This window comes from Tursiops truncatus, chromosome 11 (genome assembly GCF_011762595.2).
Source record: "Tursiops truncatus isolate mTurTru1 chromosome 11, mTurTru1.mat.Y, whole genome shotgun sequence".
In the NCBI taxonomy this organism is placed as follows: Eukaryota; Metazoa; Chordata; class Mammalia; order Artiodactyla; family Delphinidae; genus Tursiops; species Tursiops truncatus.
In genome coordinates this window covers 80,344,130-80,358,601 of record NC_047044.1, presented here as the reverse complement: position 1 = coordinate 80,358,601, position 14,472 = coordinate 80,344,130, and the positions used below count along the sequence as shown (strand labels likewise).

General features: G+C 41.3%; 2 protein-coding genes and 1 long non-coding RNA gene across 5 annotated transcripts in view; 2 read left to right on the top strand and 1 right to left on the bottom strand.

Moving 5' to 3' along the window:
• STK38L (serine/threonine kinase 38 like) overlaps positions 1–6,038 on the top strand; it is an 82,502-nt gene extending 76,464 nt beyond the window's left edge. Inside the window, exons 12-14 of the mRNA XM_019936160.3 lie at positions 964–1,059; positions 3,044–3,135; positions 3,242–6,038. Coding sequence (XP_019791719.1) covers positions 964–1,059; positions 3,044–3,135; positions 3,242–3,369 — 316 coding nt within the window. The 3' untranslated portion in view covers positions 3,370–6,038. The remainder of the gene's footprint in view (positions 1–963; positions 1,060–3,043; positions 3,136–3,241) is intronic.
• Positions 5,290–12,315, bottom strand: LOC141275893 (uncharacterized). The gene is made up of 2 exons (XR_012324485.1): positions 8,535–12,315; positions 5,290–7,683 (listed from the first exon to the last, which is right to left on the bottom strand). It is a non-coding gene; the product is annotated as an uncharacterized lncRNA (long non-coding RNA).
• Positions 12,316–12,776: 461 nt separating this feature from the next.
• BMAL2 (basic helix-loop-helix ARNT like 2) overlaps positions 12,777–14,472 on the top strand; it is a 109,138-nt gene continuing 107,442 nt past the window's right edge. The window contains exon 1 of one of the 3 annotated variants that reach the window (XM_033866972.2): positions 12,777–13,028. In XM_033866972.2, coding sequence (XP_033722863.1) covers positions 12,998–13,028 — 31 coding nt within the window. In that variant the 5' untranslated portion in view covers positions 12,777–12,997. Of the gene's footprint in view, positions 13,029–13,048; positions 13,131–13,560; positions 13,710–14,472 lie in introns of those variants that run through there. The other 2 variants (XM_073788921.1, XM_033866974.2) reach the window with 2 other exon arrangements.

Sequence of the window (14,472 nt, the reverse complement as noted above, 5' to 3'; positions counted from 1 at the left end):
AAAGGTCACTCCTGTTAAAATACAATGACCTGGGCTTCCCTGGTGGCGCAGTGGTTGAGAGTCCGCCTGCCGATGCAGGGGACACGGGTTCGTGCCCCGGTCTGGGAAGATCCCACATGCCGCGGAGCGGCTGGGCCCGTGAGCCATGGCTGCTGGGCCTGCACGTCTGGAGCCTGTGCTCCGCAACGGGAGAGGCCACAACAGTGAGAGGCCCGCGTACCGCAAAAAAAAAAAAAAATACAATGACCATATCCCTATTCCCTAAAGAGAAAGGGAAAATAAATTCTTAGTAGCAGTTCATATCACAAAAGTCTCTATATGAAACCTTTTCTAAGCACAAGATTCCATTCTGTTTCTCAACTAAGATGAAGTGTTTAGGCTCTGTTGTAAATGGCTGGAAGGAATATAAATTGGGCAACCCATGGGAACAGCCAGTTGGCAGCATATTATACAAAATCTTCAACTGTCTATGACCTTTGAGCCAGCAATGCTACTTCTAGGAATTTCGCATATGCAGATAATCAGATGTGTGTAAAGATTTAGGTACAGTATGTTGATATTGTTTTTAGTAATGAAAAATTGAAAACCTTCTAAATGTTCAACAATAGTGAACTGGCTAAATAAATTGTAGTGTTTCCATGTGTAAATTTTAGAAAATGAAGTTATAGAAAAATATTTAATGACTTTGAGAAATGTTCTAAGTGAAAAAAATAGTCCTAAAATGGTAACTACTTATTAACACAATATTTTAAAAATTATATTAAAAGACTAGAAGGAAATGGCTTCAGTGTTTATAGTAGTTATGTCTGAGTAGTGCAATTATAGATGATTTCTATTTTTTTCCCACATCTCCCACAATAAACTTCAGTAAACAGAAAAAAAGATGAAATGTTTGAAATCATGCAAATAGACTTACTTTAGATGTAATCTGCATATGATAATTTCTCTGTCTCCGTTTTCCAGGTTTTGTATTGATTCTGAAAATAGAATTGGGAATAGTGGAGTAGAAGAAATAAAAAGTCATCCTTTTTTTGAAGGTGTAGATTGGGGGCACATCAGGTATGTTTATAGGCTTTGAGTGGGAGAGGTCTGAGTAAAAACTTTTCTACTAGATTTGGTGATTAATTTTTCTTTGATTCTGCTAGATTAAATACAAGAAGTAGCACTGTGATAATGTGATAAATCAGTGTTCTCTGGATTATATAAATGAGTGAGACTATAGTGGCTATAGCTAAATGACTCATTTTATCTAATGTCCACTTTAAGGAAAAAGCACATATTGTGCCCCTGTTTAGATTTTGATATTCAGAGTTACATGACGGAGACTGTTCGGACAACAAAGATATCATTACATTTGACTCTATAACCCCTCATTTTTGTCCTCTAATTAATATACCATACTGTGTCTCCTTCATTAATTTGTAAGAATATACAGTCCCTCTTTTGAACATTGTGGGGAAAGTTAAATAATGCAAGTAACTTTTAAGAATTTGCTTACAGTTGTTCGTTTTGAGCATTGGCGTTTATTCAGTCTGTGGCCAAACCACCTTCAGTGGCTCTGGTCTGTTCCTCAGACAGCAACAGTTTAGAAACAAGTCTGATCGTGCCGTTTTCTTCCTTCTCTTTGCACTTAGAATAAAACTAAGGATCCTTAACTGCTTTTCAGGATCGTAGGATGTGGCTCTTGCTTCATCTGTACAAGCTGCATCTTGTATGGTCTTTCCCACTTCTCCCACCCCAGGGTTTTGTCATTTGCTCTTCATTCTGATGAAAATGCTCTTCACCTCCCTGCCCCTGCCCTTGCCCTGCCTAGCCAGCCCCTTTTCACCTTCAAGACAGTCTATGTGTCCCTTCACTGGAGATCTTCACTGGAGCTTCTGTGATATGCTAGGCACTCTACCTGATTATAGCCAATTTGGGGGGATCATTTATTGTATGTCCAGCACTGTTGTAAGTGCTTTAGATGCATTTCTCATCTTATCCTCATAATAAACCTGTCACAGAGAATTAATTTGCCTGCAGTGCCTCAGCTAGTGAATGATCTAGCTAGAACTGCTAACTAGAACTAGACCCAGGCAGTTTGATTCTAGAGTCCTGACTCTTACCTGCTACACTGTATTATACTGTCTATACAACACCTCATTGAGCAGAACTATGATTCCCCCCTGTTACAGTTGGAAGGATGCTTAGAGACTACCAGTCCAGTCTCCTGGTTTTATATTAGGGAACAGTTCGCAGTACCTAAGGTCATCCTGCTAAGTAATGACAAGAGATTAGATCTCAGGGCACCAGGGTCTATGCTTCTTTACACTAAACTAATGTAAATTTATTAAGTTAGTACATTAAGTATAAATAGGTTAGAATAATTCTGGGGAAAATATATACATGCTCTTACATAATTCTGTAAACTTATCACCTAATAGATCCAATAAGTAGTTATTAAAAATATAGAAGCAATAAAAATTGATAAATTCTTTTAACTATTTTTAGCATGATAAGAAGGTATTTTCATGACTTAGTATTTTTTTAACCTAATGTCCCTGATTCCCTTAACATTTATATGACTGAGAAGTGTTTGGATTCAGATTTCATCACAAATGTGTAGTCCCTTCACTCTTTGAGCCCCTTATTTTCCTAAATGACTTGATTTACGGATCCTCTACTAGAAGAATTCTATTCCTGAATTAATTAGGTAGGATCCAGTCCCCACAATATCTAGGGTACTTTATATAATGACAAAGTTCTTTAAATAAAATCTTTTCTGCTTTCCCTTTCATTAACTCTTATTTTTCCTCTTTAAAAAGACAGCATGAGAAAGTCTTGGTACAAAGAAATAAAACTTCCAAGTAAATGATAATATTTTAATAAAAAAAGTATACTCATCTATGAAATCCACTTAACTACAGGTATTTTCAAATCCATAATAAATTTCCTTGGCTCTTCTAATATCTATAGAACAGCATGCAGAATTTGCAGGCAGGATTATGTTTTGGAAAACTGAGTTCAAGAAAACTTACCATGGTTACTCAATACCTTTTTATAGGGAAAGGCCAGCAGCGATCCCTATAGAAATCAAAAGCATTGATGATACATCAAATTTTGATGACTTTCCTGAATCTGATATTTTACAACCAGGTAGGACAATCTACAACACAATTAACACTATTAAAAGTCTCTGAAGATGATGACATTTTCATTAATGAAATCCCTTTGCTCTTCGTTAACTTTTCTATCTTCCTAGTGCCAAACACCACAGAACCGGACTACAAATCCAAAGACTGGGTTTTTCTCAATTATACCTATAAAAGGTTTGAAGGGTTGACTCAGCGTGGCTCTATCCCCACCTACATGAAAGCTGGGAAATTATGAATGAAGATCACATTCGCTCACAACCCAGAGAACTCAGGTAGCTGCATCACCAGGCTTGCTTGGCGTAGATAACAGTACACTGAAATACTCCCGAAGATGGTGGTGCTTCTGACTACAAGAGGAAATTCTACAGGATTAGGATTTCTAAGACTACTACAGGAATTGGTTGGCAGTGCCAGCTGGCTTTTTTTTTTTTAATATTTTATTATTTTTGTTAACTTTATTATATGAAGGTACTGGAATAAAAGAAATGTACATCCCTTTCTAACTGCACTGCCTACATGCGTATTAAGGTCCATTCTGCCTGTGTGTGCTGTGGCTTTGTACTGTAACACCTCTAATCAATTCAGGAGCAACATATGTCATTTAAAGCAACATAGGCTAACCTGTAGGTAACACTGCAGTATTGCTGTTTTACTGCAAACCTTATGGGTCTAGATAATCAATAAAAGCCATTAGAACACTTGCCCTATTGGTTTGGACATGTACAGAATATATATGAAGACAAATTCCATAATGGTTTTAAGACATTTTAAAAAGGAAATACACTGGTTATTTAAAAAATAGAATTCATCATCATGTTATTGCACAAACTCCACAGTAGGGAGTGACAAGTTTATAATAAGGAGGAAGTTTTAACGCCTTCACTCAAGCACTCCACTAATATATTTACTTTGCATTCAGAAATACTGATGACCTTTATATACGTAGTCTGTATACTCATAGGGAGATGTACTGTATTATATAAAATGTAAAGTTGCTTTTCTTGTGACAAGAGGACTTCTTTTTTAACAAGAGGACATGGCATTATTTTAATTTGATTATGGTGAGTTGAATTTAAGAAATGACCATGAGGGCTGCTTGTAGAGAACTAGTGTATTTTTATTAAACTATTTTTTTAAACGTCAGACTTCTGATCATGTAAATGGACTTGTAGAGAACAAAGAGCTATTTACTTTGGTTTTCTAGAAAGTTGTTACTTATCATGGCTGGTTAACTTTTCTTTCTTTTGATGAAAATTTTTCCTTTGATAGTACTTGTATTATTGTGCCATTATTTTCTTATACTCCAAATGTACCAAAGATCCTGAACAGAGTGGATGTTCACAACTGAGGAGAATTCTACTGTCCTGTGGGAATGCTGTCTTCAGATCTTTGATAGAGGCCAGTTCATTCAAGGGCAATATTGTTCATGTTTAGCTACATCACTGTGGCTAATGTAAATGGAATTAAGGAAGTAAATGAAGGCCTGTGGGTTGTGATTAGAGAACAGGCGTGATGATGTCAGCAGCAAATTCTTCGGGTATTTCCCTAAGAATGGAATAGTCTTTTCTAGCTCAACATTTTAATTTTAAAATGACTCTCTGAGGTTTTGGTTTCATCAGTAGTAGTGGAGAAGTAATACTTTATCAAAGAATGGCCTAATGTTTGTCCTAACTGTTAACTGGTGGAATTTTTTTAGATACAACAGTTATCACTATTACAAATGATCTGTGATCAGAATCTAAAATGATAATTTATTTGTATGGATGTTCTTCTTAGTGGGGAAGAATTGCATAGGATCATTATGCAAATCTACAAAAGATTTTATAAATGTCGCTGCTTGCTGGGGAACTCCACAGTGTTTTAATAAGGTCATTCTAGGTTTTTTTCCTGCCCTGTTCTCCCCTTCCCCTCCTCCCCACTCCTTCCCTTCCCTCCCTTTCCTTCCTTTCCCTTTCCCTCACCCCACTCTTTCCTAGTATTTGTTTGATACTTGTTATATGTTCATCTAATAGTTCATCTCCATTTTTCTTATTTGGATCATCTCTCATCTAGGAGAGAGAACTATTAAAATCCTGGGGTTATCTCAATTTGACTAACTCTGGTTTTTCTAATTATAACTGCCTCTAATTGTAAAAAATCTTTAACTTATGTTTAGTTTTATGAGATTTTTCTCAAACGCCCCCCCCCCCCACATTTTAAAAAAGGATGTTTTGCTAGTGTGATAGTGAATGGGTAAGATATGGGGAAATTGCAACATTCTCTGGCTCTAATATGGTAACTCTTCTAGTATAAAAAAATTCATTAATTCAAGTTGGAGAGAGATTGATATAAAGGAGCTGAGTTTACCTTTTAATTGAATAAGAATAGAGCATTTTAGTTTCCATCTCCTTCATTCTTAATAATAGGAAGAACTTGGGAACAGTTATGGTTTCTTGGCAGTGGAAGGGCAGTTAGGGAAAATTTACTTTGTTTAGAGTCTCATTTTTCCCTGGAGTTAATAGAGTGATTCATAATCTTTGGGGTTTCCTCCTCATCAAAAGCATTTCTTAAGTGCCTATCTAGAAGCAACTGAAGACTGTATCTGCCCTTTGGAAGCTAAGAATTTGATTCATGATGCAAATTAGCTAGATGATTTGCGAAGTACCCTTGAGATTGAATTTTCTCTATTATATACTTCCCATATTTCAGGTGAACCATTTAATTTAAATGACAAAACCCTATCTAATCAACTGAGCATAATGACATTTTCTTTAAATTAGACTATTTTGAATTAAAGAGTTTTGTTATAAACTGTGTGTTCTTGGTTTTTCTAAGTATATAGAAAGCTTGTATAATTCAGATTTATTGATTTCCTGATTTAATGTAGACTTTGACTTTTTTTATTAAAAAAACCTTTATATTAAAGCAAGTTATGTTATTTTTCTTTTATGCTTTTCTTATTAACATAGCTTTAAATCTTTAAATTTATTGAAGCATAGTACAATCTGAGAATAGGGAATTTCTTATAAGTCAACCTCTTCTGAATGGAATATATATATGATTTAATAAGCTATTAGTTGAATGGAAAATAAGTGTGGAATATTCAAAACTTTCTTTGGTTGCTAAGGCTCAAGATAGAATTTCATTTATTTCTATAATAACATACTTTTTCTGTTTTTTTAAACACCTGTTATCTTTGTATAAATCTGTATATCTCAAAACATTTTTAAGTACATTTATTTTTGGTGCTTTATTGTAGAAAACCTTTAGACAATCAACCCATCAGTATCTACTGGTAGGAGAAACAGCTATCCATCTATCAATGATCTACAAATAAACGAATTGAGCTTTTAATCAGTAGAGAGGTCCCTACCCACCAAACACACTCTCTCTTTGAATTGCTAAGACTGAGAACATTCAAAATAACCGTTTTGGTACAACCATGATTATTTCCTCTTGTCTTTATTTAAATTTTATTTTCTCTATAGAAGTGCACTTATTTCTGGAAACTTTTAATGAAACAAACACTTGGAACAAATATAAGTACAAGACACTTAGGACTACTAGAGATATTTTAGATTTTTGTGAAAAAAAATGAGGGAGATATTGCTGTTTTAAAAAGGTCTGAAATAATAAAAATAGATCTTAGTTATTTTTTTTAAAGCAATATAAATTATTCAGTTGTCTGGAAAAATAATCACCAGGCTATCGAGTTCTGTCTTCAGTTACTGAGTTTCAAAGAAATGTTTTGGTGGCATGAGGCCTTTTTCCTTGAAGGTAAGAAAAGAATAAAAACTATGTTTATAATATTTCTGCTGGTGAGGTTTTTTGGTTATATTTTCAAGTTTTGAGATAGGTGTTATCCAAAACTCAAGAAAGACTATTTTGTAAATGTATCCAACTTTTATACTTAAAGAATTACATCAAGAACAAAATAAATATTTTAAGTTTCAATTGTGTTTAAACAATTAAGATAGTTGTACAGGTTTATATACAGCTACCCCACCCACTAGGCCAAAACCAATTGGCAGGCAGAAGTGAAATCTAAAATGCCTCAAAATTAAATTGAAAATGCCTCAAAATAGTATGGAAACGAGTGATGTAAGTGCCCCAGGTACCCAGGTACCACCACACCTGTCCCATGGGAGACACTGATCATTGATCATGATACTCTTTCTGCTGAGCTCAGAGGGAGCCAATCAGAATCCTATTCATCCTAGTTGTGCTCCCAACTGTTCCCTGACTGACATTATTTCAGTAATGCTGTTGTTAAGACAAAACGGTGAAAACATTGAGTGTCAAAATTTGGACGCTGGAGCAAACTTGGACTCCTCTCTACATTTACCTTCTTTCAAAAGCATCTTGTGATTAAAAGAACTTACATTGGTGTACAAAATGCTCTCACCTTATTCTATTAATCTGTGAAATTAAATAATTACTATCATTTTACAGGTGATGAACATGAAGCTGAGCGTGACTTACCCAAACAGGTAATAAATTGCTCTTGGATCAAGTCCAGTCTGCTCCCAAATCACAGAGCATGCTTCATTGCAAATTACCTCGTATGCTTCTAGACCTCAGAAAAACACATGGGAAGCAAGTGACAGAGTTGTCACTTTGGGTGCTTTTGACTGCAAGTATCAGAAGATGAAAGTAAAAGTGGTTTCAACAATAAGGAAAATGAGTATCATGTAAAACTAAGACACAATATAGGGACCTTCCAGAGTAAATTTAGGATCTCAAAAATATCATCAAGAATATAAGTTCTTGGCTTCCCTGGTGGCGCTGTGGTTGAGAGTCCCCCTGCCGATGCAGGGGACGCGGGTTCGTGCCCCGGTCTGGGAAGAACCCACATGCCGCGGAGCGGCTGGGCCCATGAGCCATGGCCGCTGAGCCTGCGCGTCCGGAGCCTGTGCTCCGCAACGGGAGAGGCCACAATGGTGAGAGGCCCGCGGACCGCAAAAAAAAAAAAAAAAAAAAAAAAAGAATATAAGTTCTTTGCATTTTTCTACTTTGTCATCCTCATTGTGTTGGATGTCCTTGGTCTTGTTTTCTTAGAGGGGCTAGATGGCCACAGGGAGCCTAAGCATCAAATCCTCACACAACAAGTCTTTAAAAAGAGAAACTACTGCTTGTTCATCCTCTTTTTAAGAGCAAAGAAAATCTTTTCCAGAAGCATTCTAAGCAAAGTACCCCCTCCACACACACACACACATTTTGTTGGCCATGATCATGTCATCCATCCCCTCCTACAACAGTACCTGGCCTGGTGACTGATTTAAAACTAATCAGGATTCACATCCCTGGTGCCAGAGTGAGGCTCCCCTAAAGCACAGGGCTACGGGATACCAGACCCAAATTGGAGTTAACCTCCAAGATACTCGAAAGGGTGCCACACAGGTTTATAGCAATGGTTCTTACCTGAAGTCACTGCATCTGGATTTTGTTGCTGGTTCTGCCACTGCCTATGTATAAACCGAAGGCTGGTCCATTAACGTCTTTCTTGACCCATCTAAAATAGGAATACTGAATACCACTGTGCTAGACCATGGCTCAGCTACTGGGACCCCAGGTTTCTTGTCCTTCAGAGAACCAGGAGTACGGGTGGGTCTCTGGACATCATTCAAACAATGGATGTTTGGCCCAGTGATCAGGGCTTGGTCTTTTTGGTGCTATTGCCATCCCTGCCAGCTGCTATTCATCTCCTCATTGGTCCATCTCCCCCAAAACTGTTGTATCAGTATTAGGGATCCTCACCAACTTATTTCCCTTCAAGATCCAGCCAAGGGTGGGCCTAATCACTGTTGGTTCAACTGCTTTGTCTAACTTGAGAATCTGGGCTTTGATGAATAGAAATCAAGGCATTTCTCAGGGGCTTCCCTGGTGGCGCAGTGGTTGAGAGTCTGCCTGCTGATGCAGGGGACACGGGTTCATGCCCCGGTCCGGGAAGATCCCACGTGCCACGGAGCGGCTGGGCCCGTGAGCCATGGCCGCTGAGCCTGCGCGTCCGGAGCCTGTGGTCCGCAACGGGAGAGGCCACAACAGTGAGAGGCCCGTGTATCGCAAAAAAAAAAAAAACATTTCTTAGGAGACTGCTAACCATTACAAAGTTATCTCTGAACTTACATTCCTTATCAAACCCTTAAACATAGGCTGACTTTTAAGTCTGTCAAAGGGAGAAATCCATAACAGGAAAGGGAAATTGTCCTTTGCCTTTCCTGTCCTCTTGGGTAAGACAGTCATGAGCAGAACTTGAAGAACGCTCCTGTACAGTTCTGTACAATATGGGGAGGATTGAGGGGGACCTGGGGCACCATACTTACTGTAAGAGTGTCCAAAACCTGCAGAAGTAAAAATTAGTTTAGCTTTTGATACGTACATACACAAATACATAATCTCTAAGGGGGAAATCCATATATAAAGAGATGTCCGCACAACTATTCCCTCTTGTCCTAAGTTTTGTTCTCCCTGTATTTTTCTAGAAAGTTTAGTTTACTACTACTTCTGTCCTCTGGCTTTTGTAGAAATACACACACAACTTATCCCTTGCGACAACCTAGCCTTAAGAAAATTCATTCTTGACAAGTTGAAGCAATATTTCCTGAAGTAAAGTGCTCAGAGCAACTATTTCAAAATCAACTAGGATGCGAATTTGAAATAAGGATTGAGTGTGTCTCACCCCAGACCTATTGAATCAGAGTTTCTGGGGGTGGTTTTGAACTTCTGCACTGTCTCAATCCAACTTGGGGAACTACTAAGCTAAAGGAAAAAGGGCACTGCGGTTGGACTTTTCTAAAATGAAATAATACCTGCCTCATCGATTGTTGTGAGAACATCTATATGAAGTAACGAATGCCCAGTAGGTGACGTACAGCAGTCAGCCCTTAGATTCATGCCTGGCACAGTGTAGGTGCTCTATAAGCATTTGTGAACAAATGAATTAATAAATAACTGCATTTTGTGGGCGGCCCTTCTTTCCCTCTAAGGCCAACCTCAAAATGTTTTCACTTTTAATAAAAACATAACTCCAAAAGCATTGAAAAGGAATGTATCTCTTGCTAAAGTTGTTATTTTACAGGGAAATAATGTAAGAAATTTTGCATTACACAGTGAAGCTCCCTAAATACCCTTTTAGAAAATCTTTCTCAGATTTCCCTCCCTGTGGCAGCTGCCACCACCTCTTTTCCTCTCTCTCATGAGGATACCCTCCTGCAATTACCTTCTCTGCTTCTCCCCTCCACAGGCCAAGCCCAAGCCAATCTTTCCCGTTCCAGAAGCCCACTAGAGGCCCATCTATCCCTCTAAGCACATTTGGCACCCCTGTTTCTCCTAACTGCACTCTCTCTCATCAACCTACTCAGCAAATCCAAGAATCTTCCCCAGAATTCACCCTCCATAAAATGCCAGGGGTGGCAGAGTGATGGGGAAGAAAGGGTAGTTTTAAATATTAATAATTTATTTCCTTAGTCACTTGGGAGCTCATTAATGGGTAGTTATTCAGTTTTATGCATCACTGGAGATGGTGTCTTCAATTTAACTACACTCTGAAGCAGGTGGATTTGTGTTTTGTCCTGGACCAACAGAAATATCTAAGTGAACTTAAAGGGTACCCCAAACTAAATTACATTGTTACAATCCCAGCAGGAGGCTGACAAGAATAGGAATTTATAGTGTGTGAGACAGTGGTTCCTAATGCCAGTCCTGTTCTTGCCTGAGTACTTGGCAGTGAAGCCAATTACTGAACAAACTTAAGTTCCTCCTAGGATTAGCAATAATTCCTAAAGAGCAACCTATTCCTGGGCTTTTGTCAAGGAAACCACATTGACCAGAAGAAACTATACCATGCACTGTACAAGTTATGTTCCAAATCACTTTTCTTACATTTTGCCCGAGGAGAAAATGTAAGAAGACCAATAGTTGGAAATGAAAGATGAATTTCCCATCCATCTGTCAAGACATTGTGTGACTGTGTATTTCTGCCTTATCCTTGGGGGTATAACCACTCTTGAAAAAAAAAAAATCATGCCTTAGAATGTAAAGCTCCAGAGCATAAGGAAAAACTAGAAAGTAGAATCTAAACTTGAACAGTTGGGGGAACACACGTTAAACTAAGAATGATTTGCCCCAAGGAATCCAGTGGGTCTGTTCCCCTTGTGTGTTCTACTTCCTCCTGTCATGTTTAGGTTCTAGATTCTTTTCTCTTGCTCTCAGGCTTTTGGTGGAAGTGAATCAACATTTCCAAGAAATGAGGACTGCAGTGATTCACCGGCAACCTTATCATGCCACTATGAACTCCTAAGGAGATCTGACTTTCACCATCTGGCTTCTACCATCTACTGAGTGATCCTGGCCAAAATACTCATTTCTGAACCTCTGTTTGCCTACAAGAAGACAAGAATTATAGGTGTTCAACCACCTCACAAAGGTTGTTGTGAGGCTCACATGAGATGATAAAGGGAAAAATGCTTTGTAAGCAAAAGTGTATACACAGTCTGTATTGTACATTGTAACCAGGATCCTAGCAATTCCACTTCACCATTAAGGTGGCACTGAACACGTGTGGGTCTAAGAATGTCCCCTTAGCCTCCCAATCTTGGAAAACCACCTCCAAACAGTGTACACTTGTCTGGAAAGCCAGGGTTTGAACGCGTTCAGGGAAACCTAGGCCAGATTGCAAGAGTATCTGCCAGGCTCTGTGTGGAATTTTTCTTTCTGAGCTGACAACATACGTTGGTGTTGGTGCATTTGGGGTAGAGCTCCAAGTCAAGGCTAGGGCTGGGATGTTTCAAGAATGGTTTTCGTTAGGGATGTGTCTCGCTGTGTGCTACTGAGAGCAGCTTCTCCTTTCACCTCCAGCAGGATGAAGTCCCCGTGCCCACCTTAAGCGCAACAGTTTCTCCGGGTCTTGCCTATTTCCGTCGGGAACACGCGTCCAAATGCCCCCGCCAGGTTCGGTCCTAAGTAGCCCTCAGGACACAAAAAGCGGCTAGTTTCTACGCTGTAATGAAGAGTCCTGGTAGGAAGACTAATAAATTTAGCCTGGTTGATGCAAAGCTTTGGTGTTTTCTCGGCCGTTCCTTTTCTCCACTACCTCTACTAGACAAACTGTGACCAAGTAAAACCCGAGGGTCCCGTGGGCGTGGAGCGAACCAGCGTATTCGGCATATGATGAGGGGCTGTCAAGTGATCCGCAAAGGATCTTGCTTCTGGATTCACAACAACTGTTGCAGTATCCCAAAGGGCTTCCTCGGTGACCCCTCTCTGTCATCGTACCCTCGTCTTCGCAGCTAAGCCCTTCCACGGCAGAAAAGAGAAGGGGCCGGAGCAGTCCCCCTTCCAGCTCCCCCCGGAAGCCCCTCCCACGCACCCCTACGCCCCCGGCCCCGTAACCCCCGCCATGCAATGATTTGCATCCATCCTTTACCTTTTCCCCCCAAGGGAAACAACTCCTACCTCCAAAATAGGCAGACGACTGACCTGTAAGTGATCGGGGAAACCTGTTTTAAAGAGGCCGGTTTCCAGAAAGCCTCGAGGGGCTTTGTCGCTGGCCTCTACGCACTTTACCTCCTGCCGCAGGGGTCGGCGGGGCGGGGCGGGGCGGGGCGGGGCCGCCGTGACTCCGCCCTGCGCGCCGTCCCTTTCTCCCGCCCCCGGTCCGGCGGCGCCCAGACCCCCGCGAGCGGGCGAATCCCCGCCGCACGTTCCGCGGACTCCGCTGGCCGCGTGCCCGGGGGCTGCAGTGGCGGCCGCCGCGGCACCGGGCAGAGCCCCGCGTGTGCCCGCGCCCTCACCCCGGGACCGCCGCCTGGGCCGGCGCAGGGCGAGCCCGGGGCTCTCCATGCTGCCGGCCCGGGGGCTGCGGAGTCGGCCGGGTGGCTCCTGCGATGGCGACGGAAGAGGAGGAGGCGGCGAGAGGTGAGGCTGCGGGCGCGTGGCTCCAGCGGCGGGAGCGGCGCCCGATGCGCTAGGGGCGCTCGGGCCAGGCTGAGGGGCAAGCGGCCGGCACGGCGACGCCAGGTGGGCGCACTTTGCGGGGGGGCTGTCCTCCGGCCCGGCATCACCTGCTGTGGCCTCTGGGGCCAAGGTCGTTCCTTGCGGTACAGGTGCGGTGCGTCGCCCCGCGCATCCTCCCCGAGACCGGGAGGCGGGGAGTGACGCCCGCGGTCGCCGCCGGCTTTCGGACTGCCAGCAGCCCAGTTTCTTGGCCCCGGGCCGGACGTGTCGACGAAGGTGAGCTGGCGAGGGACCATCCACCCTGTGATGGCGAGCAGCCTGACCCCGCCCACCACTGGGCGTTCACTTCGCCGTCTGCAGGGACTGCTGTGCGGACTTCTTAGATTTCGTTTTTCCCGTGTATAAACCAGTTGCCAGCAGCCATTAAAGGAGCTCGGGCTCTGCGAGCCCATCCCCTCTGAACTGGAAATACTCACTTCTGTTCCCTTCTTCAAAAACTGCCCAGCGGCAGACGAGCGCGGGGAGGCAGGGCTCCCCGCACTTCGTACTCTCGAAAACCACAGATTGCACCGCAACAGCTCTCTGTCAGCGAGAGGCGGCTCTTGTGCCACTACAGCTTTAGGAAAGCCATCAGTGGAATTGGTTTGTTTCGTTTTATATTTCTTTGGAGTTTTTGTGACTTGAGCTGGAAGCGTTGCTACGTCTTTTTCCTCTCTTTGGTATTCACTGGCGGTCTCTTCCGTATGACTACTCATGTAATTATGGGCTGATCATAAAATATTTGTTACTTAAGACGAACAGGAGGCAGGAAAAAAAACCATAGAAATAGCTAAAGGAAGACTGGCAGAGAGAAGTTCAGGGAAGCAGTTTATTAAATTTCCACTTTCCTTTTGGAATATTGTGATGAGTTTAGATTGTTCTCTGAAATACAGCATCATGAGAAGAGGTGCTTTTGAAAAATCTAATACAGTTGTGGGGATTTGGGTCATGCGGAGATTTCTAAAATTCTGTCATGTGAATATTTGAAGTCTTTCTGGACGATATGAAGATGTGAGTAAGCACTGGTTTGAAAAGAGAAGGCATCGTTTTAAGCTCAGACATCCTCTCTGCTCTGGCTGTGACTGAACTCTGCCCTTTACTCTGTCACCTGGGTTAAGTTATTGCTATTTAGCCTTAGTTTCTTCATCTGTAAAATGGGGATAATTATAGTATCTGTCTTATAGAATAGTGACGATTAAAGGAGATATGAATATATTTAAATACCTATAAAGTGCTTAGCTCAGTTCTTGGGAAATAGTAAGTATGCTGTAAATATTAGCTTAATATAGTTATTAGTTTACAGCTTCAATTTGCTTTGTGAAAGTAATGAATCTCGTTTAGCCTATTAAGAAAGTGTTGTTGCACA